Source organism: Molossus molossus, unplaced genomic scaffold (assembly GCF_014108415.1).
Source record: "Molossus molossus isolate mMolMol1 unplaced genomic scaffold, mMolMol1.p scaffold_m16_p_2, whole genome shotgun sequence".
Lineage (NCBI taxonomy): Eukaryota > Metazoa > Chordata > Mammalia > Chiroptera > Molossidae > Molossus > Molossus molossus.
In genome coordinates this window covers 29,372,694-29,396,222 of record NW_023425355.1, presented here as the reverse complement: position 1 = coordinate 29,396,222, position 23,529 = coordinate 29,372,694, and the positions used below count along the sequence as shown (strand labels likewise).

The window sequence follows — 23,529 nt, the reverse complement described above, 5'->3', positions numbered from 1 at the left end:
CACCTTGGAGGACCACAGAACCAGGGACACCGACTCAATCCTGGTAGGCTTGCGAGGACGCAAGAGGGGGCCGGGAGCCCACGGTCCGCAGCGGCCTGGGTGGGGACTGGGGGACTCAGCGGCAGAAAGTTGCTGCTAGAGCCTCCGCTGAGACCCCGCCTGAATCCTTCGAACTCTGCTGCCTCCCAAGCCCTCGGCTGGTGCCGCACGAACTCGCTAGGGCCAGAGAACTCAGCAGCGGGAAGTGGCTGCTAAAGCCTCCACTAAGACCCTGCCCGAGTCCTGCGAACTCTGCTGTCTCCCAAGCCTTTGGCTGGTGCCACACAGAATGGTTGGGGCTAGGGAACTCGGCGGCGGGAAGTTGCTGCTAACACCTCCGCTGGGACCCCGCCTGAGTCCTGCGAACTCTGCTGCCTGCTAATCCCTCCGCTGGTGCCGCACGGGCTGGCACGGACTGGCTATGACCAGGGGACTCAGCGGGATGCTGCTACACAGGCTGACTACTGCGAACTCTGTGTGCTAAGCCCTTGGCTGGTGCTGCACAGACTCGTGGAGACCAGGGGACTCTGCTGGAAGGTGCTGCCACCCCAGCAGTGTCCCGCTACCGTGGCTCAGTCCTAGGGCTTCTGCTGAGTGCAAAACCCTCTGCTGGTGCCACAGCCGTGGCCGCCCTTGGCAGGAAGCAGCGCTCTAGGGTTAAAAGTCCCAGGTGGCTCCACCACGCAGAGTCTAGACAGAGGCTAAATTGGCAGCAGCCACTCACCTTGGGCTTCAGCAGAGGGAAGGCAGACTGGACTGGAACTGTGTGGGGACACTTGGGTTTTGGAGGGTGCTAAGAGCTTTCGCTGAGTGCAGCCACGCAGGACTGTGGTAATGTTACTCCTTCCCAGGGCCCTGGGGAGAGGCGAGGCAGAGGCCCCTCCCTCAGAGATTCAATCCCATCTGGTGGACATCGAAATGCTAACTGAGACCCATTAACAACCAGCAGCTGCCCCAACCTCGGGAAATCCTCTTACACTGAGCACCTGAGGGAGTTTTTCAGGCAACTCAGAAACCAAGGGTCTTCAGGTGACCTCTACTAATAGCCTCCAGGCAAAAAAAAAAAAAAAAAAAAAGCTGGAGGATAACTACCATTCCCTGGGCTAGCAACACTAACCAGAAAAGCTCACTTGAAGGTGGTGTTTAAAGTGGGTCCTCCCTGGCTCATCCAAACCCAGAAGAGGGAGCCACAAACAGCAGAACACCAACACCCACAGGGAAAATTTGGCAGACTCCAAAGCCCATTGTGATAGCCAAAATGGTGAAAAACAGAAACAAAAGCCAAATGAAAGAACATGAGACCTCTACGGAAGATGAGATAAATGAGGTGCAGTTAAGCAAGTTAACAGAACTAGAATTTAGAGCCATGATGTTGAGGAAGCTCAACAGCATGTGTAAGGATATGAGCACCATGAGTAAAGACATAGAAATGTTGAAAATCAACCAGTTGGAAATTAAAAACCAACAGGAAGAAATGAAGAATGACATATCAGAAATGAAAAACACATTGGAAGGTCTAAGAAGCAGAGTAGGGGAAGCTGAGGACCGGATCAGTGAATTAGAGGACAGGTTAGAAAAAATCAACCAGTCAGAAAACCAAAAGGAAAAAATGATTTAAAAAAAAAGAAGAAGACAGCTTAAGAGAACTGTGGGACAACTGGAAACGGAATAATATTCGCATCATAGGAGTCCCAGAAGAAGAAGAAAATAAGCAAGGGTTAGAGAATATATTCAAAGAAATAGTGACAGAAAACTTCCCTAATTTGGTGAAGGAAAGAGGCATTCAAATTCAAGAAACATAGAGACCCACAAGTAAGAAGAACCCAAACAGGCCCACACCAAGACACATAGTAATCAAACTGCCAAAAATTAAAGACAAAGAGAGAATCCTAAAAGCAGCAAGAGATAAGCAACAGGTTACCAACAAAGGAAACCCCATAAGGCTCTCAGATGACTTCTCACAAGAAACACTACAGGCAAGAAGAGAATGGCATGAAGTAATGAAGGTCATGAAAAACAAGGATCTGAATCCAAGACTACTCTACCCAGCAAGGCTATCATTCAAAATAGAAGGTCAAATAAAGAGCTTCCCAGACAAAAAAAAAAGGCTAAGGGAATACACTAGCACCAAACCAGCACTGCAAGAAATGTTAAAAGGACTGCTGTAATTACCAGGAGAAATAGGAAGAAAAATAGAACCACACTAAACAAAAATGGCAATAAATAAGTACATATAAATAATCACCTTAAATGTAAATGGATTGAATGCTCTGATAAAAAGACACAGAGTAGCTGATTGGATAAGAAACCATGACTCATCTATATGTTCTTTACAAGAGACCCACCTCACAACAAAAGACTCACATAGATTGAAAGTAAAGGGGTGGAAAAAAATCTTCCAAGCAAACAGAAACGAAAAAAAGCTGGGGTAGCAATACTCATATCTGATAAAATAGATCTCAGAATGATGGCCATAATTAGAGACAAAGAACGCCACTACATAATTTTGAAAGGATCTATCCAACAGGAAGATATAACCTTGATAAACATATATGCACCCAATATAGGAGCACCAAAATATATTAAAAAACTTCTGGAGGACTTCAAAGGAGAAATCTTTAGCAATACAATCATAGCAGGGGACTTCAACACCCCGCTCACATCGCTGGATAGATCCTCTAGACAAAAAATTAGCAAGGAAACAGAGACTCTAAATGAAGCACTAGACCAAATGGATTTAATAGATATCTACAGAGGACTACACCCCAAAACTACAGAATTCACATTCTTCTCAAGTTCACATGGGACATTCTCAAAGATAGACCACATGTTAGGGCACAAACTAAGTCTCTACAAGTTCAAGAAGATTGAAATTATATCAAGCATCTTCTCAGATTACAATGGCATGAAACTAGAAATCACTTGCAAGAAGAACATACAAAGACATTTGAACACATGGAAGATAAATAGCATGTTATTAAACAATGAATGGGTCAACGAGGAGATCAAGGAAGAAATAAAAAACTTTATGGAAACCAATGAAAATGATCACAAGACAACACAAAATCTATGGGATGCAGCGAAAGCAGTTCTGAGAAGGAAGTTCATAGCACTACAGGCCTACCTCAAAAAAGAGGAACAATCTGTAATAGAATATCTAACTTCACAACTTAAAGAACTACAGAGCAAACAAAAAGAAATCCCCAGAGCAAGTAAAAAGAAGGAAATAGTAAATATCAGAGCAGAAATAAATGACATAGAGACCAAAAAAAACAATTCAAAGGATCAATAAAACAAAGAGCTGGTTTTTCGAAAAGATAAACAAGATTGATGGACCCTTAACTAGACTCACCAAGAAACAAAGAGAGAGAACCCAAATACACAGAATCAGAAATGAAAGAGGAGAGATAACAACTGACACCACAGAAATACAAAAGATCGTTAACAACTACTGTGAACAATTATATGGCAACGAATTCGACAATCAAAGCGAAATGGACAAATTTCTAGAAACACATTGTCTCCCTAAACTAGATCAGGAAGAGATAGAAAACTTGAACAGACCAATAACAACAGAAGAAATTGAAGATGTAATCAAGACTCTCCCAGCAAACAAAAGCCCAGGCCCAGATGGCTTCACGGGGGAGTTTTACTGATCATTCAAAGAAGAACTAATACCCATTCTCCTCAAACTATTTCAAAAAATTCAAGAAGAAGGAAGACTTCCAAACTCGTTTTATGAAGCCAGCATAATTCTAATTCCAAAACCAGAAAAAGACACAAAAGAATGAAATCTACAGGCCAACATCCCTGATGAACATAGATGCCAAAATCCTGAACAAAATACTAGCAAATCGGATCCAGCAATACACCAAAAAAAATTATCCACCATGACCAAGGGATGCAAGGCTGGTACAATATTTGCAAATCCATAAACGTGATACACCACATAAATAAAATGAAGACTAAAAACCACATGATAATATCAATAGATGCTGAAAAAGCCTTCGACAAAATCCAGCATCCATTTCTGATAAAAACGCTCAGCAGTGTGGGAATAGAGGGATCATATCTAGACATAATAAAGGCCATATATGAAAAACCTACAGCCAACATTATACTCAATGGGCAAAAACTAAAAGCATTTCCATTAAGAACAGGAACAAGAGAAGGATGCCGACTTTCGCCACTCCTCTTTAACATAGTACTGGAAATCTTAGCCACAGCAATCAGACAGGAAGAAAAAATAAAAGGAATCCAAATTGGAAAGGAGGAAGTGAAATTGTCATTATTTGCAGATGACTTGATACTATACATAGAAAACCCCAAAGACTCCATCAAAACTTTACTAGACTTAATAAAGGAATTTGGCACAGTAGCAGGATACAAAATTAATGTCAGGAAATCAATGGCATTCTTATACACCAATGATGAACTCACAGAAAGAGAAACTAAGCAAAAAATCCCATTTACCATTGCGGCACAAAAATTAAGATACCTAGGAATAAACCTAACGAAAGAAATAAAGGACCTATTCTCAGAAAACTATAGGTCATTGAAAAAAGAAATAGAGGAAGATATAAAAAAGTGGAAGCACATACCCTGTTCATGGATTGGGAGAATTAACATCATTAAAATTTCCATATTTCCCAAAGCAATCTATAGATTCAACGCAATCCCCATCAAAATACCAACGGCATACTTCACAGAATTAGAACAATTATTTCAAAAGTTCTTATGGTACCAAAAAAGGCCTCGAATACCCACAGCGATCTTGAAAAGGAAGACCAAAGTTGGAGGGATCACAATACCAGAGTTCAGGTTATACTACAAAGCCACTGTAATCAAAACAGCCTGGTATTGGCAAAAGAACAGGCATATAGACCAGTGGAACAGAACAGAGAACCCAGAAATGGACCCAAGGCAACATGCTCAATTAATATTTGCCAAAGGTGGCAAGAGCATACAGTGGAGTAAGGACAGCCTCTTTAATAAATGGTGCTGGGAAAATTGGACAGCTACTTGCAGAAAAATGAAACTAGACCATCAACTTACACCCTACACGAGAATAAACTCAAAATGGATACATGACTTAAATGTAACTAATGAATCCATAAAAATCCTAGAAGAGACTGTAGGCAACAAAATTTCAGACATCTTATGCAGCAGAAATTTTACTGACACATCACTTAAGGCAATAGAAACAAAGGAGAAAATGAACACATGGGACTACATCAAACTCTAAAGCTTCTGCACAGCGAAAGATACAATCATCAAAATGGAAAGGCTACCCACTGTATGGGAGAGAATAATTGCCAATGATATATCAGATAAGGGGTTAATTTCCAATACATATAGAGTGCTCATACAACTCCACAAGAGGAAGACAAAGAATCCAATTCAAAAATGGGCAGAGGAACTAAATAGACACCTCTCCAAACAGGACATACAAATGGATAAGAAACATATGAAGAAATGCTCATCTTCACTAATCATCAGAGAGATGCAAATTAAAACAACAATGAGGTATCACCTCACACCTGTCAGAATGGCCGCCATCAACAAATCATCAAACAACAAGTGTTGGCGAAGGTGTGGAGAAAAAGGGACTCTGGTTCACTGCTGGCAGGAATGCAGACTGGTGCAGCCACTATGGAAAACAATATGGTGTTATCTCAAAAAATTAAAAATTGAAGTTCCATTTGACCCAGTGATCCTACTTCTAGGAACATACCCTAAGAAGCCTAAAACACTAATCAGAAAGAATATATGTACTCCCATGTTTGTAGCAGCACTATTTATAATAGCTAAGATCTGGAAACAGCCCAAGTGTCCATCAGTAGACAAATGGATAAAAAAGCTGTGGTACATATACACAATGGAGTTCTATGCAGCTGTAAGAAAGAAAGACCTCTTATCCTTTGAGACTACATGGAGGGACCTGGAAAGTATCATCCAAGTGAAACAAGCCAAACAGAGAAAGACAAGTATCATATGATCTCACTTATTTGTGGAATAGAATGAACATAACAGTCTGAGGAATGGGGTAGTTCCAGAGACGCGGAAGTAGGATACAGACTGTCATTCCCCTAAATAGGGGAGTGGTGGGGAAGAGATATATCACAGAACTTATATGCATGTATGCATGAACAGTGGACATGGACAACAAACTGGGGAAAGGGCAGGGAGAGAGGGGGAGGAGGGAATCAGTGGGGGTAAAAGGAGAAACATCTGTAACCATAATTAATTAATTAATTAATTAAATAAAAAAGAAACAATATATGCACCTCTATGTTCATAGCAGCACTATTTACAATGGCTAAGATCTGGGAACAGCCCAAATGTCCATCAGTAGATGAGTGGATAAAAAAGGTGTGGGTATTGAAAGAATTAACATCATTAAAATGTCCATACTACTCAAAGCAATCTGTAGATTCAATGCAATCCCTATTAAAATACCAATGACATATTTCACAGAACTAGAAAGAACACTCTAAAAGTTTATATCGAACCATAAAAGACCTTGAATAGCCACAGCATTCTTGAAAAAGAAGAACTAAGTAAGAGGGATCACAATACCAGATATCAGGTGATACTACAAAGCCATTGTAATCAAATCAGCATGGTACTGGCATGAGAACAGGCATATATAGATTAATGGCTTGAAATAGAGAACCCAGAAATTAACCCAAGACAATATGCTCAATTAATATTTGACAAAGTTGACAAAAGCATACAATGGAGTAAAGGTGGCCTCTTTAATAAATGGTGTTGGGAAAATTGGACAGCTATGTGCAAAAAAAGAAACTAGACCACCAACTTACACCATACACAAGAATAAACTCAAAATGGATAAAAGACTTACATGTGACTCGTGAATCCATAAAAATCCTCGAAGAAAATGTGGACAACAAGAATAACAAAATCCCACCAAGTTATTCTTGGGACTTAGTGGGCACGGGCACTGCTCTGATAAAGGGGAAGAATACTTGAATTCAATAAAAATCACCCATCTCCCTGGACCTCTGCTCTTCTGATTGGGATGCCAGCTGCCCAATCTTAGCAGATGGGGTTGTTTGGAGGTTAAAATGAGCTAAGGGGGACAGGTGTCCTATACCACCAATGTCTCTGTAGTTTTCGTGGTTTCAGGGCTATGGACTTTAATCAATGAACCGTTCCCCTTGCTTTCTGCCTTCTCCTCATAGCTATTATTACTAAGGCTCCATTTGGGGATTTTAAAAACTAAAACAAAGAATAAGAAAGTAACTATCAGAGTTTTGCTCACACATGCTTTTTCCAGTATTTGGGTGCTGGTCTGCAGAGCCCATGACCAAGGCATTCATTGATCTCGACCTCTCCATCTCCTAAGGGGTTCGAGCACTGTGATGTAGCTGAGGTAGAGAGCCCCAGGTTTGGCCTAGTGCAGGCTAAGATTGCCAACTCCAGGGTTGGACAAGACCAGTGCAAGAGTGAAACTGACAAATTGAGGGTCCCAGGAAGCAGAGATTCATATGGAACTTCTTGATGAGCTATAGTGTATTAGCATTTTTTCTAGGAAAGAAGAAGAAAATCATGCAATGTGAAATGAATATAAGACCAGTACTCTCAATCGTGTATGAGGGGAAAAAATCTGATTACAAAAACAAACAAAACTCATTTCATTTTTACAAACACTAACAAACATTGTTCTACAAACCCATTTCATGACACAAAAGCCTATGTAAATGTTAGACAGTTTTCTAGTTTCCTTAAGTGAGTAGTTAAACCAGCAGTCTGAATTCTTAGTCCCTGAAGAGTGGTTAATTAAATAAGTATTTTCTTTATTCATTGTCCATGTGTGATTTTTTTCTCTATGCATCCTGGAAAAACTCCCAAGGCTGGATTGGGTGAACACAATTAAGTTATGTGGTGAAATAAGAGTGCCTTTTCTGTTAAATGTTCATATTTAGCCTGGATTTCCAGGGCATGCAATGTTTAGAAACTTTTTCTCTAGACATAAGAATTATTGTGCACCTCAATTTTGAACCACCGATTTCCATATCTTAAGCAGCTGTCAACTTGCCAATTCCCTTTGGGTCTCCTTTATATTTTCTTATAATGTTTCCTTCTGTGGGGGTTATCCTAAAAAATGGGGGGCATGATTCCTTTTAAATTGATAGAAGTGAAACTGTACAGATGTTTACCCCCCTGTATCTGTGATCATGATCTCAATCAGGCCTGAAAATATGCTTTATAATTTGTACACTTGACTATTTTGTATTCCACATTACTTGATTCCTTATGTGCAAGGTGATGTATTAAAATGTGAGATTTCTAAAAAAATGTAGGCAACAAAATTTCAGACATCACATATAGCAGAATTTTCACTGATGCAATGCCTAAGGCAAGAGAAACAAAGGAAAAGATTAATACATGGGACTACATCAAGCTAAAAAGCTTCTGCACAGCAAAAGAAACAAGCATAAAAATAAAAAGGGAAGCCACTATATGGGCAAGCATAATTGCCACTGATATATCAGATGAGGAGTTAATTTTCAGAATATATAGAGTACTCATACAACTCAACAAAAAGAAGAAAAATAATCCAATTAAAAATGGACAGAGGACCTAAATGGACACCTCTCCAAAACAAACATACAAATGGCCAAGAGACATATGAAAAAATGCTCAACATCACTAATCATCAGAGAGATGCAAATTAAAACAACTATGAGGTATCACCTCACACCTGCCAAAATGGCTGCCACCAACAGATCATCAAACAAGTGTTGGCCAGGGTGTGGAGAAAAGGGAACTCTAGTACACTGCTGGTGGGAATGCAGACTGGTGCAGCCACTATGGAAAACACTATGTTGTTTCCTCAAATAATGAAAAATGGAACTGCCATTTGATCCAGTGATCCCACTTCTAGGAATATATCCTAAGAAGCCTGAAATACCAATTAGAAAGAATGTATGTACCCCTATGTTCATAGCACCACTATTTACAATGGCTAACATCTGGAAACAGCCCAAGTGTCCATCAATAGATGAGTGGATAAAAAAGCTGTGATACATGTACACAATGGAACACTATGCAGCTTTAAGAAAGATCTCTTATCCTTTGAGATGTCATAGAGGGACCTGGAGAGTATTATGCTGAGCTAAATAAGCCAGTCAGAAAGACAAGTATCTCATGATCTCACTTATTTCTGGAATCTAATGAACAAAATAAGCTGACGAACAAAGTAGTTCTAGAAACATGAAAGTAGGGAACAGACTGATGAACTCAGAGTATAGAGGGGTGGGGAGGCAAAATAGATAAACCAAAGAACTTACATGCATATATGTATAACCAATGGACACAGGCAACAGTGCAGTGAAGGTGGGAGAGGGGTAGGAGTGGGGAGGAGGGTATCAATGGGGGAAAAAAGGAGGAACATCTGTAATGCTTTCAACAATAAAGATAAATTTAAAAACAAAATTTGAGAACCTCTGTTAAATTATTTTGGGATACACCTAGTAGTAGAGTAGCTGAGTCATACGGCATTTCTGTGTTTAATTTTGTGAGTAACAACCAAACTGTTCTGCACAGCAGCACAATCATTTTATATTCCCATTGTGGTTTCAATTTACATTTATCTAATGACTAATAAATTTTCCTCTGAGTACTGCTTTTGCTGCATCTCATAAGTTTTTGGTATGCTGTGTTTTCATTTTCAATTGCCTAAAGGTATTTTAAATTTTCTCTTATGATTTATTCTCTGACCAATAAGTTCTTTAACTGTGTATTGTTCAGTTTTCATATATTGGTGCATTTTCCAGCTTTCCCTCATGAATTTCTAGCTTCATTTCACTGCAGTCAGAGAAGAAACTTTATATGATTTTAATCTTTTGAAATGTATTGAGAATTACTTTTATGGACTAACATATGTTTTTTCTGGAGAATGTTCCATGTACCATTGAGAAGAATGTGTATTCCGTGGTTAGCTGAAGTGTTCTACATGTGTCAATTTGTAATGGATTTATAGTGTTGTTCAAATCCTGTTTATCTCTTGACCTTGTGTCTAGATGTTTTAGCCATTATTGAAAATGGGATATTGAATTAATAAACTATTTTGTAGAGCTTTCATTTGTCTCTTTAATTCTGTCACTGTGCACTCCATGTATGTTGGGTCTCTGTAGTTTGGTGCATATATGTTCATAATTACTGTATGTTCTTGATTAATTGATGCTTTTATCTATATTTAATGATGTGTCTATCTTATAATATTTTTTTTACTTAATGTCTATTTTGTCTGAATTTGGTGTACAGTTAGCCACTTCAGCTATCTTTTTCTTGCTTGCACAGAATACCTTTTCCCATTATTTTATTTATTTATTTATTTATTTATTTATTTATTTATTTATTTAAGTTATCTTTATTGTCGAAAGTATTACAGATGTCCCTCCTTTTTGCCCCCCATTGACACCCTCTTCCCTGCTCCCACCCCCCACTCTGCCCTCACAGCACTGTTTTCTGTGTCCATTGGTTATGCATATATGCATATCAGTTCTTTGGTTTATCTTTTAACTCCCCCCACCCCCCCTTTATTTTAATTTCAACCTATTTCATTCTTTGGATCTCTTGTAGATAGTATATAGCAGTATCTTCTTTTAAAAATCCATTCTGCACCCTGGCTGGTTTGGCTCAGCGGTTAGAGCATCTGCTTGTGGTCCAGAGAGACCCGGGTTTGGTTTCTGCTAAGGGCACGTACTTCAGTTGCAGTTTGTCCCCGGCACTCGATGTGTCCCTTTCACGTCGATGTTTTCTCTCTCTCTCTCTCTCTCTTCCTCTCTCTCCCTCCCACTCTGTCTGAACAAAAAATGGAAAAAATGTCTTTGGGTGAGGATAAAAAAAATAATAAAAAAAATTTATTCTGCCACTTTCTGTCTTTTAATTCGTGAGTTAAATCCACTACATTTAAAGTGATTACTGATAATGAAGAAACACTTCTGCCCTCTTGCTATATTTTCTATATTTTTCATATCTTTCTTTCTTTCTCAATTTTTACTAAAGTGAGTTATTTTATGGTTCATCAATTATTTTCCTAGTCTACATTTCTTATTCACTTTGTGTGTGTGTGTGTGTGTGTGTGTGTGTGTGTGTGTGTGTGATATACTTAATGGTCACCATGGGCATTACAGTTAACCTTCCTAAATGTTAAGCAGTCTTTTGAAGGATAAGAGATCTTTCTTTCTTACAGCTGAATAGTACTCCATTGTGAATATGTACCACAACTTTCTTATTCATTCATCTACTGATGGACACTTGGGCTGTTTCCAGATCTTATCTATTGTAAATAGTGCTGCTATGAACATGGGGGTACATATATTCTTTCTGATGGGTGTTTCAAACTTCTTAGGGTATATTCCTAGAAGTGAGATCACTGGGTCAAATGGAAGTTCAATTTTTAAATTTTTGAGGTAAAGCCGTATTGTTCTTCTTTTTCAAGATTGCTGTGGCTATTCGAGGTCTTTTTTGGTTCCATATAAATTTTTGAAGTATTTGTTCTAGTTCTGTGAAGTATGTCATTGGCATTTTGATGGGGATTGCATTAAATTTATAGATTGCTTTCAGTAATATGGACATTTTAATTATGTTAATTCTTCCAATTCATGAACAAGGTATGTGCTTCCACTTTTTTATATCTTTCTCTATTTCTTTTTTCCTTGACCTGTAGTTTTCTGCGAATATGTCCTTTATTTCTTTGGTTAAGTTTATTCCTAGGTATCTTAAATTTTGTGCCACGATGGTAAATGGGATTGTTTTCTTAGTTTCTCTTTCTGTGAGTTCACCATTGGTGTATAAGAATGTCATTGATTTCTTGATATTAATTTTGTATCCTGCTACTTTTTCAAATTTATTTATTAAGTGTAGCATTTTTGATGGACTCTTTGGGGTTTTCTACGTACAGTGTCATGTCATCTGCGAATAATGACAGTTTAACTTCCTCCTTTCCTATTTGAATTCCTTTTATTTTTTTCTCCTGTCTGATTGCTGAGGCTATAACTTCCAGTACTATGTTAAATAAGAGTGGTGAAAGTGGGCATCCTTGTCTTGTTCCTGTTCTTAAGGGAAATACTTATAGTTTTTGCCCACTGAGTATGATGTTGGCTGTAGGTCTTTCATATATGGCCTTTATTATGTCGAGATATGATCCCTCTATTCTCAGATTGCTGAGCGTTTTTATCAGAAATGGGTGCTGGATTTTTTGAATGTTTTTTCAGCGTCTATTGATATGATGATATGATTTTTATCTTTCATTTTGTTTATGTGATGTATCACATTTATTGATTTGCAAATATTGTACCATTCTTGCATCCCTGGGATGAATCTCACTTGGTCATGGTGAATAATTTTTTTTTTTTATGTATTGCTGGATTAGATTTCCTAGTATTTTGTTCACGATTTTGGCACCTATGTTCATCAGGGACATTGGCCTGTCGTTTTCTTTCTTTGTAGTGTCATTTTGTGGTTTTGAAATTAGAATTATACTGGCCTCATAAAACAAGGTTGGAAGTCTTTCTTTTTGAACTTTTTTTAATGGTTTGAGGAGAATGAGTTTTAGTTCTTTGAATTTTCAGTAAAATTCCCCCATGAAGCCATCCGAGCCTAGGCTTTTGTTTGCTGGGAGAGTCTTTATAAGATCTTCAATTTTTTTTTTTTTTTTTTTTTGTTATTAGTGTTTTCAAGTTTTCTACCTCTTCCCAGTCCAGTTTTGGGGAACTATATGTATCTAGAAATTTGTCCATTTTGCTTAGATTGTTGAATTTTTTGCTATATAATTGTTCATAATATTTTTTAACAAGCCTTTGTATTTCTGTGTTGTCAGCTATTATTTCTCGTCTTTTATTTCTGATTTTGTGTATTTGGGTTCAATCTCTTTGTTTCTTGGTGAGTCTAGCTAATGGTTCATCAATCTTGTTTATCTTTTCAAAGAACCAGCTCTTTGATTCATTGATCCTTTGAGTTGGTTTTTGGTCTCCATGTCATTTATTTCTGCTCTGATCTTTACTATTTCCTTCCTTCTACTTGTTCTGGGGTTTTCTTTTTGTTTGCTTTCTAGTTCTTTAAGTTGGGAGGTTAGATAGTTTATTAGAAATTTTTCTTTCTTCTTGAGGTAGGCCTGTAGTGCTATGAACTTCCCTCTCAGAACTGCTTTTGCTGCATCCCATAGATTTTGTGTTGTTGTGTGTTCATTTTCATTGGTTTCCAGAAACTTTTTAAATTTCTTCCTTGATCTGCATGGTTTCCCATTCATTGTTCAATAACATGCTATTTAGCCTCCATGTGATCCAATGTCTGTGTATGTTCTTTTGCCAATTGATTTCTAGTTTCATGCCTTTGTGTTCTAAGAAGATGCTTAATACAGTTTTGACCTTCTTGAAATGGTAGAGACTTAGTTTGTACCCTAACATGTGGTTTATCTTTGAGAATGACCCATGTGCCCTGGAGGAGAATGTGAATTGCATGGTTTTGGGGTGTAATTCTCTGTAGATATCTATTAAATCCATTTGATCTAGCGCTTCATTTAGAGTCTGTGTTTCTTTGTTAATTTTTTTGTTTTTGTCTAGAAGATCTATCCAGTGATGTCAGCGGAGCATTAAGTTCCCATGCTATGATTGTGTTGCTGTTGATTTCTTCTTTGAAGTCCTCCAAAAAATTTTCAGTATATGTTGGTGCTCCTAAATTGGGTGCATATATGTTACCAAGGTTATATCTTCCTGTTGGATAGATTCTTTCAATATTGTGTAGTGGCTTTCTTTGTCTCTAGTTATGGCCTTCATTTTGAAATCTACTTTATAAGAAATGAGTATTGCTACCCCAGCTTTTTTTTTCTATTCGTTTGCTTGAAAGAGTTTTTTCCATCCCTTCACTTTCAACCTATGTGAGTCTTTTGTTGTGAGGTAGGTCTCTTTTAAAGAACATATATGTGAGTCATGCTTTTTTATCCAGTCAGCTACTCTGTGTCTTTTTATCGGAGCATTCAAACCATTCACATTTAAGGAAATAATTGATATGTACTTATTTATTGCCATTTTTGTTTAGTCTGGTTCTATTTTTCTTCCTATTACTTCTGTTAGTCACAACAGTCCTTTTAGCATATCTTGCAGTGCTGGTTTGGTGTTAATATATTCCCTTAGTTTTTTTATTTTATTTTATTTCTTTGGTCTGGAAACTTCTTTATTTGACCTTCTATTTTAATGATAGCCTTGCTGGATAGAGTAGTCTTGGATTCAGATCCTTGTTTTTCATGACCTTGATTACTTCATGCCACTCCCTTCTGGCCTGTGGTGTTTCTGTTGAGAAGTCAGCTAAAAGCTTTATAGGATTTCATTGTAAGCATCCTGTTGCTTATCTCTTGCTGCCTTTAGGATTCTCTGTTTGTCTTTATTTTTGGCAGTTTGATTACTATGTGTCTTGGTGTGGGCCTGTTTGGATTCTTCTTATTTGGGGCTCTCTGTGCTTCTTGAACTTGAATGCCTTCTTCCTTCATCAAGTTAGGAAAGTTTTCTGTCACTATTTTTAAACATATTCTCTAACTCTTGCCCATTTTCTTCCTCCTCAGGAACTCCTATGATGCGAATGTTATTGCGTTTCCAGTTGTCCTACAGTTCTCTCCAGCTGTTTTCCTTTATTTCAATTGTTTTTTTCTTTTAGTTTTCTGATTGGTTGATTTTTTTTCTACCCTGTCTTCTAATTCACTGATCTGGTCCTCAGCTTCCTCTTCTCTGATGGTTAGTCCTTCCAATGTCTTCTTAATTTATTCTACGTCATTCTTTATTTTCACTTGGTTGGTTTTCAATGTTTCTATATCTTAACTCATGGTGCTGATGTCCTTACTCATGCTGTTGAGCTTCCTCCAGATCATGGCTCTGAACTCTACCTCTGATAATTTGCTTAGCTGCATTTCATTTATTTCATCTTCAATAGAGTTTTCTTGTTTTTTTCCTTTGGATTTGTTTCTTTGTTTCACCATCTTGGCTATCTCAATGGGTTTTGGAGCCTGCCAAATTTTCCCTGTGGGTGTTGGTGTTCTGCTGTTTGTGACTCCCTCTACAGGGTTCGGATGAGCATGTGTGGGCCCATGTTAAACACCACTGTCAAGTCTTACTTTCCTGGGTAGATTTGCAAGCCCAGGAAAGGTTCAGTAATCCTCTGGCTTCTTCCTTGTGGCTAGTAGTCTCAGTTTCTTAGTGCCTTGGAATGTAGCCCGGGTGTTCTACACAGGAGGATGTCCAAAGGGTGGGATAGATGCTGGTTGTTAATGAGCTTCAATTTGCATTTCTTTGCCTCACCTGGGAAAGGCTGAATCTCCGAGGGGCGTGGGCTGCTGCTTTTACCCACAGCTCTGGGGAGGAGCACACTGGCCACCATCTTTTGTGGCCACAACTCAGCAAAAACTCTGAGTGCCCTCCAAATCCCTGTTGTTCCCACAGAGTTCCAGCACAGTCTGCCTTCCCTCTGTGGTAGCCCCCAGGTGCGTGGCTGTGGCTATTTTAGTGCTCTGTCCGGGCACTCTGCACTGTGCATCAGGCTTGGTCTTTATTCTCCAAGGGCGCTGCTCATAACTAAGACTTCTGCTGTCCATGGGCTCCCAGCCTGCCACCCTCTTGTGCCTCCGCAGATTCTACCAATGTTCCTGGTTATATGGTCCTGTCCTGCTGCTTTTATGTTGCTTTTTTCTGAGGATTTGTCTTCATTTTAGTTGTAATTCCCATTTGGTCCTGGGAGATTGTCCGTGCAGCTTCCATTCACTCTGCCTCCCTTTTCACATCCTCTATGCCTATCTTGTGCACAACTAGGTCGCACAGGCCTTCCTGGTGCCCCAGCACCCTGCAGGTCCCACGGGTAACTGGATCAAACAGTTTCTTTAGGGACCCAGTTCTATGCCTATTTATGGGCTGCTGGGTCTCACAGGCCTGTCGGGTGCTTCAGCACCCCACAGGCCTTGTGGGTAACTAGATCACACTGTCCCTGCCGGGTAGTACAGTCCTCTCTGTTGCTTCAACACCCTGCAGATCCCCTGGGTAATTGGATGGCACAGGCCCTGCTGGATCACACAGGCCTCTTTGGTGCTTCAGCACCTGGCAGATCCCGTGGGTAACTACATCTCACAATTCCAGCTGGGTCGCACAGGCCTCTTTGGTGTTTCAGCACCCGGCAGGTCTTGCAGGTAACTAGATGGCACAGTCCCTGCTCGGTCATGCAGGCCTCTCTGGTGCTTCATCACCCCTCAGGTCCCATGGATAACTGAATTTCACAGTCCCTGCTGGGTTGCACAGGCCTCCCTGGTGCCCCCACACCCTGCAGTTCCCGTGGGGGGCAGTTGGATTGCACCAGTCTCTCTAGGGCTCAGTCTTTCCACTGCTCTTGTGAGCTATTGGACAGCACAGACCTCTGTGGAGTCCCAGGTCCTGCTGCTGGTGGCTGGGGAGTGCTGCTGCCCCTTAGGGATCAACTCCTGCTCAGCTTTTGCTGTAGTTTTTGGGTATGGGTCTCAGCTGCTGGTCTGTGCTTTTGTTGCCTGGGGATGGATGTCTGCTTTCTAGCCTCTGTTGCTGAAGTTATATCTGGACTCTGATGGGGCTGCTACTATGGGGGATGGTGCTGAGCCTGGGCTGTCTGTGGCTTCTGTGACCGGCACCTTGGGAGCTCCACTACTATGCACCAGTCTGTGTTGACACAGAGTGTCCACTGGTCCAATAGTGCCAGGTGTGCTGGTGAGCTCGGGTTGCTAGGCCTAGCCGCTTCCACCGCCTCCTCCCAGGGAAGACCCGGGATCTTCCAAAATGGTGGGACCTCCCCGTAATACAGGGAGAAGTGCCCTGAAGAGCTGCTTACCGCGGTAGCCAGCTGCTCTCGTCCACAGCACAGGAACTTCCTGCTGAGCAGCTCTGCATTGCTGGGGTTTGGTAGTCCATTTTCACTTCCACTCACACTCTCTTACACACTTGCTCACTCTCACACACTCCCCCTACCTCTGGTCCTGCCTGCCACCATCTTCCATGAAATTCCAAGCATAGCATTTTTAAAATCACATTTTAAAACCTCACCTTAAGAGTTTAAAATATATATAAATACAAAGTTAATTTCACTACAGTTTCTGTTATTTGGAAGCAACATAAAGCCTAATTCACAATAATGACAAACATGATCTTCATGAGGTTATGAATATATGTAGCCACTTATTTTGGGCAAACTTTATAAAGTTATAATTTACATAATGTAAAATTACCTACTTAAAGTATACAGTTGAGTAGTTTTTAGTATATTCACAGAGTTGTGCAATCATCAACATAACTGATTTTTATGACATTTTTTATTTTAATTTTTGATTTTCAATTACCGTTTACTTTCAATATTATTTTGTATTGATTCCGGGTGTATAGCAAAGTGGCTACCAGTGGTTCTCAACCTGTGGGTTGCGACCCTTTTGGGGGTCAAAGGACCCTCTCACAGGGGTCGTCTAAGACATAACAGTAGCAAAATTATAGTTATAAAGTAGCAACAAACATCATTTTATGGTTGGGGGTCACCGCAACATGAGGAACTGTATTAAAGGGTCATAGCATTAGGAAGGTTGAGAACTACTGGCAGACAATCATATACTTTACAAAGTGCCCCCCCCACCTGATATTTCCAGTATCTAACTGGTTCCGTAGACAGTTATCACAATATTATTAACTATATTCTCTATGCTGTACTTTACATCTCCATGACTGTTTTGTAACTACCGATTTGTACTTCTTCATCCTTTCATTCTTTCACTAAGTCCCCCAACTCTTCTTCCATCTGCCAATCACCAGTGTCTATGAGTCTGTTTCAGTTATGTTTCTTCATTTATTTTGTTCTTTAGATTCCACATATAGGTGAAATCATATGGTATTTATCTCTCTGACTAACTTATTTCACTAAGTGTAATACCCTCTAGGTCCATCCATGTTGTTGCACATGGTAAATTTTTTTATGATCAAGTAATATTTAATTTCATATATATAACTGCTTTTTTTATCCACTCATCTACTGATGAGCACTTGGGCTGCTTCCAAATCTTGGCTATTGTAAATAATGCTATAATGAACATAGGGGTGAATATATTCTGTTTTATTTAATTTTTAAAATATTTTATTGATTTTTTCAGAGAGAGAGGGAGAGAGAAAGAGAAACATTGATGTGAGAGCAAAACATCGATTGGCTTCCTCCTGCATGCCCCTTACCAGGGATTGATCTCTCAACCTGGGCATGTGCCTTGTCCAGGAATCGAACCCACAACCATTCAGTGCATGGGAAGATACCCAACCAACTAAGCCACACCAGTCAGGGCCCATATATTCTTTTGAATTAGTTTTTTGGGTTTCTTTGAATAAATCCTCAAAAGTGGAATAGCTGAGTCATCAGGCAGTTCCATTTTTAATTTTTTGAGGAACATTGATACCATACCAATCTGTATTACCTTCAACAGTGCATGAAGTTTCCCTTTCACCACATCCTCACCAACACTTGTCATTTGTGCATTTATTGATGACATTTACTCTGACAGGTGTCAGGTGATATCTCATTGTGGTTTTAATTTGCATTTCTCATAATTAGTGATGTTGAGCATCCTTTCATATGTCTATTGGCCATCTGTATGTCCTCCTTGAAGAAGTGTCTATTCAGGTTCTCTGTCTATTTTTTTTTAACATTGTCTTCCCTCTCTGTGTGTCTGTCTCTGTAAGAACACCACTCATATTGGATTAGGGCTCACCCCAATAGCCTCATCTTACCTTGATTACATCTATAAAGATCTATTTTCTTTCATGTTATTTAATTAATTAAGTTTTGTTACAGATGTTTCTCCTTTTTCCCCATTGACACCCTCCCCTCATTTCCAACCCCCCCTCCCGCATTGTTGTCTGTGTCCATTGGTTATGCTTATATGCATAAGTTCTTTGGTTTATGTCTTTCCTCCCCACACCCCCTCTGAGTGTTATGCTAATTGAAATAAGCCAGTCAGAGAAAGACAAGTATTACTTGATCTCACTTATTTGTGGAATATAATAAACAAAATAAGCTGATGAACAAAATAGACCCAGAGACATAGAAGTAGGATTCAGACTGTCCATTTAAAAATATTACTTTTTGTTGATTTTAGAGTGAGAGGAAGGAAGAGGGAGAGAGAGATAGAAACACTGATGAGAGAGAACATCTATTGGCTGCCTCTTGCATGCCCCCCACTGGGGATTTGGCCCACACCTAGGCAAGTGCCCTGACCAGGAATCAAACTGGCGACTTCTTACTGCATGGGTCAATGCTCAACCACTGAGCCATATCAGTTGGACCAGACTGTTCATTTTTTAATTGGATTGGTGTGTGTGTGTGTGTGTGTGTGTGTGTGTAGTTTTATGAAATTTTTATAAATGTTGGATATTAACCCCTATCTGATGTATGATTGGCAAATATTTTCTCCCATTTAGTAAGTTGTCTTTTTGTTTTGTTGATGGTTTCCTTTGCTGTGCAAAAACTTTTAAGTTTGATGTAGTCTCATTTGTCGTTTATTTTTTCTTTTCCTATTTAATTTATTGGAATGATATTAGTTAATAAAATTATATAGGTATACAATTCTATAATGAATATTGTAATGTGTGCTCACCACCCCCAATCAAGTCTCTCCTCATCAACATCTATCCCCCATTACCTTTTCCACCCCTTTGGTAATCACCATATTGTTGTCTGTGTCTATGAGTTTTTTGTTTTTATGTTTTTTATCCCTTAATTCCTTCCCCCTTGTTAACCCAGCCTTCAACCCCTCCCCTCTGATAGCTGTCAGTGTGCTCTCTGTTGTGCTAGAGAACCAAGAGAACATCAGAGCCAAATTAAAGCCAAATAGAGAGCAAAGCCGGCCAGCAACTGATCCCCAGTTCTCAGAGATCAGCCCCGACTTTCAGCTGATTTTATTACAAACTTCTGCAACTAGCATTTCTTGTTGGCCTTGGGAAAGAGCAAGCAAGCAAGTACAGAAGCAGAGGCAGTTATCAATAAGTGGGAGGGAACGGAGGTGGGAGGGAACTAAGGCGAAAGGGAACTGGGTGAACTGGGTCAGCATGCATCTATCCTGCTATTCATTACATTTTCTAGGTTCTAAAAACTAACAAATTTACTTAGAGGACAAATTCATTTAGAGGAGTACCAGGCCAGCTGATACTTCCTCAGTTTGCCTCTGAAAGCCTCATAGTTGGCCTTTTGTTTATCCAATCAGGACAAAGTGATGGGAGCAGGCCAGTACATTCTCTGTATCTATGAGTGTGTTTCTATTTTGTTTGTTTACTTTATTTTGTTCACTACATTCCACACATAATTGAAATCATATCATATTTGTCTTTCTCTGATGGGCTTATTTCACTTAGTACAATACTCTCCAGTTTCATCCATGCAGTCTCAAAGAGTAAGAATATCTTTCTAATTACAGTCAAGTACTATTCCAGTATGTGAGTTTACCACAGGTTTTTTTTATCCACTCATCTACTATTGAATACTTGAGCTGCTGCCAAATCTTGGTTATTGTATATAAGACTGCAATGGACATAGGATTGCATATATTCTTTCAGATTAATGTTTCAGTTTCTTCAGATATATTCCCAGAAGTGGAATTGCTAGGTCATAAGGCGGTTCCACTTTTAATTTTTTGAGGAAACTCCACACAGCTTTCCACAGTGGCTGCACCAATCTGCATTTCCACCAACAGTGCACGAAGTTTCCCTTTCTCCACATCACCCCCAGAACTTGTCGTTTGTTGATTTATTGATGATAGACATTCTAACAGGTGTGAGGTGATATATCATTGTAGTTTTAATATGCATTTCTCTGATGTCTGGTGATATTAAGCATCCTTTTCCATGTCTATTGGCCATCTGTATGTTCTCTTTGGAAAGTGTCTATACAGGTCCTTTGTGCATTTTTATTTTCTTATTAATTAATTAATTAATTTTTATTACAGATGTTTCTCCTTGCCCTCCCACTGATTTACTCCTTCCCCACCCTCCCCACCCTGTCCCCAGCTTTGTTGTCCATTTCCATTGTTCATATATACATGCATATTAAGTTCTGTGGTTTGTCAATCCCCCACTACCCCTTCTTCTGGAAATTGTCAGTCTGTACCCCACTTCCATGTCTCTGGGACTACGCTATTCCTCAGACTGTAATGTTCATTATATTCCACAAATAAGTAATCATATGATACTCGTCTTTCTCTGTTTGGCTTCTTTCACTTAGGATAATACTTTCCAGTTCCCTCATTGTCGTCTCAAAGGATAAGAGATGTTTATTTCTTATAGTTACATAGTACTTCATCGTGTATATGTATGAAAGCTTTTATATTCATTCATCTACTGATGGACATTAGGGCTGTTTCCAGATCTTAACTATTGTAAATAGTGCTGCTACAAACATGGGGGTACATATATTCTTTCTGATTGTTGTTTCAGGATTCTTAGGGGATATTCCTAGAAGTGGGATCACTGGGTCAAATGGCAGTTCCATTTTTAATTTTTTGAGGTAACACCATATTGTTTTCCATAGTGGCTACACCAGTCTACATTCCCGCCAGCAGTGTACTAGAGTCCCCTTTTCTCCCCATATTCACCAACACTTGTTGTTTGATAATTTGTTGATGACGGCCATTCTGACAGGTGTGAGGTGATACCTCATTGTTGTTATAATTTACATCTCTGTGATGGTTAGTGACGTTGAGCATTTCTTCATATGTCTCTTAGCCATTTGTATGTCCTGTTTGGAGAGGCATCTAGTTCCACTGCCCATTTTTTAATTGGGTTCTTCGTTTGCCTTTTGTTGAGTTCTATGAGCACTCCCTATATATATTGGAAATTAACCCCTTGTCTGATATATCATTGGCAATGATGCACTCTCATACAGTGGGTTGCCTTTCCATTTTGATGACTGTATCTTTTGCTGGGCAGAAGCTTTTAAATTTGACTTGGTCCCATGTGTTCATTTTCTCCTTTGTTTCTGTTGCCTTAGGTGATGTATCAGTGAAAATTCTGCTGCGAATGATGTCTGAAATTTTGTTGCCGACAGGTTCTGCTAGGATTTTTATGGATTCATGATTGACATTTAAGTCTTTTATCCATTTTGAGTTTATTCTTGTGTAGGGTGTAAGTTGATGGTCTAGTTTCATTTTTTGTATGTAACTGTGCAGTTTTCCCAACACCATTTATTAAAGAGGCTGTGTTCACTCCACTGTATGTTTTTGCCACCTTTGTCAAATATTAATTGAGCATATTGCCTTGGGTCCATTTCTGGGTTCTCTGTACTCTTCCACTGGTCTATATGCCTGTTCTTGTTCCAGTACCAGACTGCTTTGATTACAGTGGCTTTGTAATATAACCTGAAATCTGGTAATATGATCCCTCCAACTTTATTCTTCTTTTTCAAGATTGCAGTGGCTATTCAAAAAATTTTTTTTTGTTCCATATGAACTTTTGAAGTATTTGTACTAGGTTTGTGAAGTATGTCGTTGATATTTTGATGGGGATTGCATTGAATCTATAGATGGCTATGGGTAATATGGATATTTTGATGATGTTAATCCTTCCAATCCATGAACAAGGTATGTGCTTCCACTTTTTTATGTCTTTCTCTATTTCTTTTCAAAATGACCTATAGTTTTCTGTGAATCAGTTTTTTATTTCTTTGGTTAAGTTTATTCCTAGGTATCTTAACTTTTTTGCTGCGATGGTAAATAGGATTGTATTTTTAGTTGCTCTTTCTGTGAGTTCATCATTGGTGTATAAGAATGCCATCGATTTCTTGACGTTAATTTTATATCCTGCTACTTTGCCAAATTCATTTACTAAGTTTAGTAAATTTTTGGTGGAGTCTTTGGGGTTTACTACGTATAGTATCATGTAATCTGCAAATAATGACAATTTCATGTTGTTCTTTTCAATTTGGATACCTTTTATTTTTTATTCCTGTCTGATTGCTGTGGCTACGACTTCCAGTACTATGTTACATAAGAGTTGTAAAAGTGGGCATCCTTATCTTGTTCCTGTTCTTAAGGAAAATGCTTTTAGTTTTTGCCCATTGAGTATGATGTTGGCTGTAGGTTTTTCATATATGGCCTTTATTATGTTGAGATATGATCCCTCTATTCCTAGATTGCTGAGCATTTTTATCAGAAAAGGGTACTGGATTTTGTCCAACGCTTTTTCAGCATCTATTAATATGATCATGTGATATTTATCTTTCATTTTGTTTATGTGGTGTATCACATTTATTGATTTGTGAATATTGTACCATCCTTGCATCCCTGGGATGAATCCCACTTGGTCATGGTGAATAATTTTTTTGATGTATTGCTGGATTCGATTTGCTAGTATTTTGTTCAGGATTTTGGCGAATCTGTTCATCAGGGAAATGGGTCTGTAGTTTTCTTTCTTTATAGCGTCTTTTTATGGTTTTGCAAAA

At 39.0% G+C, this 23,529-nt stretch overlaps 1 protein-coding gene across 1 annotated transcript in view; it reads left to right on the top strand.

Moving 5' to 3' along the window:
- LOC118636162 (nuclear RNA export factor 2-like) overlaps window positions 1-23,529 on the top strand; it is an 80,792-nt gene that overhangs the window by 16,618 nt on the left and 40,645 nt on the right. The window contains 1 exon segment of the mRNA XM_036271188.1: window positions 16,864-16,869. Within this exon segment, the coding sequence (XP_036127081.1) occupies window positions 16,864-16,869 (6 nt within the window).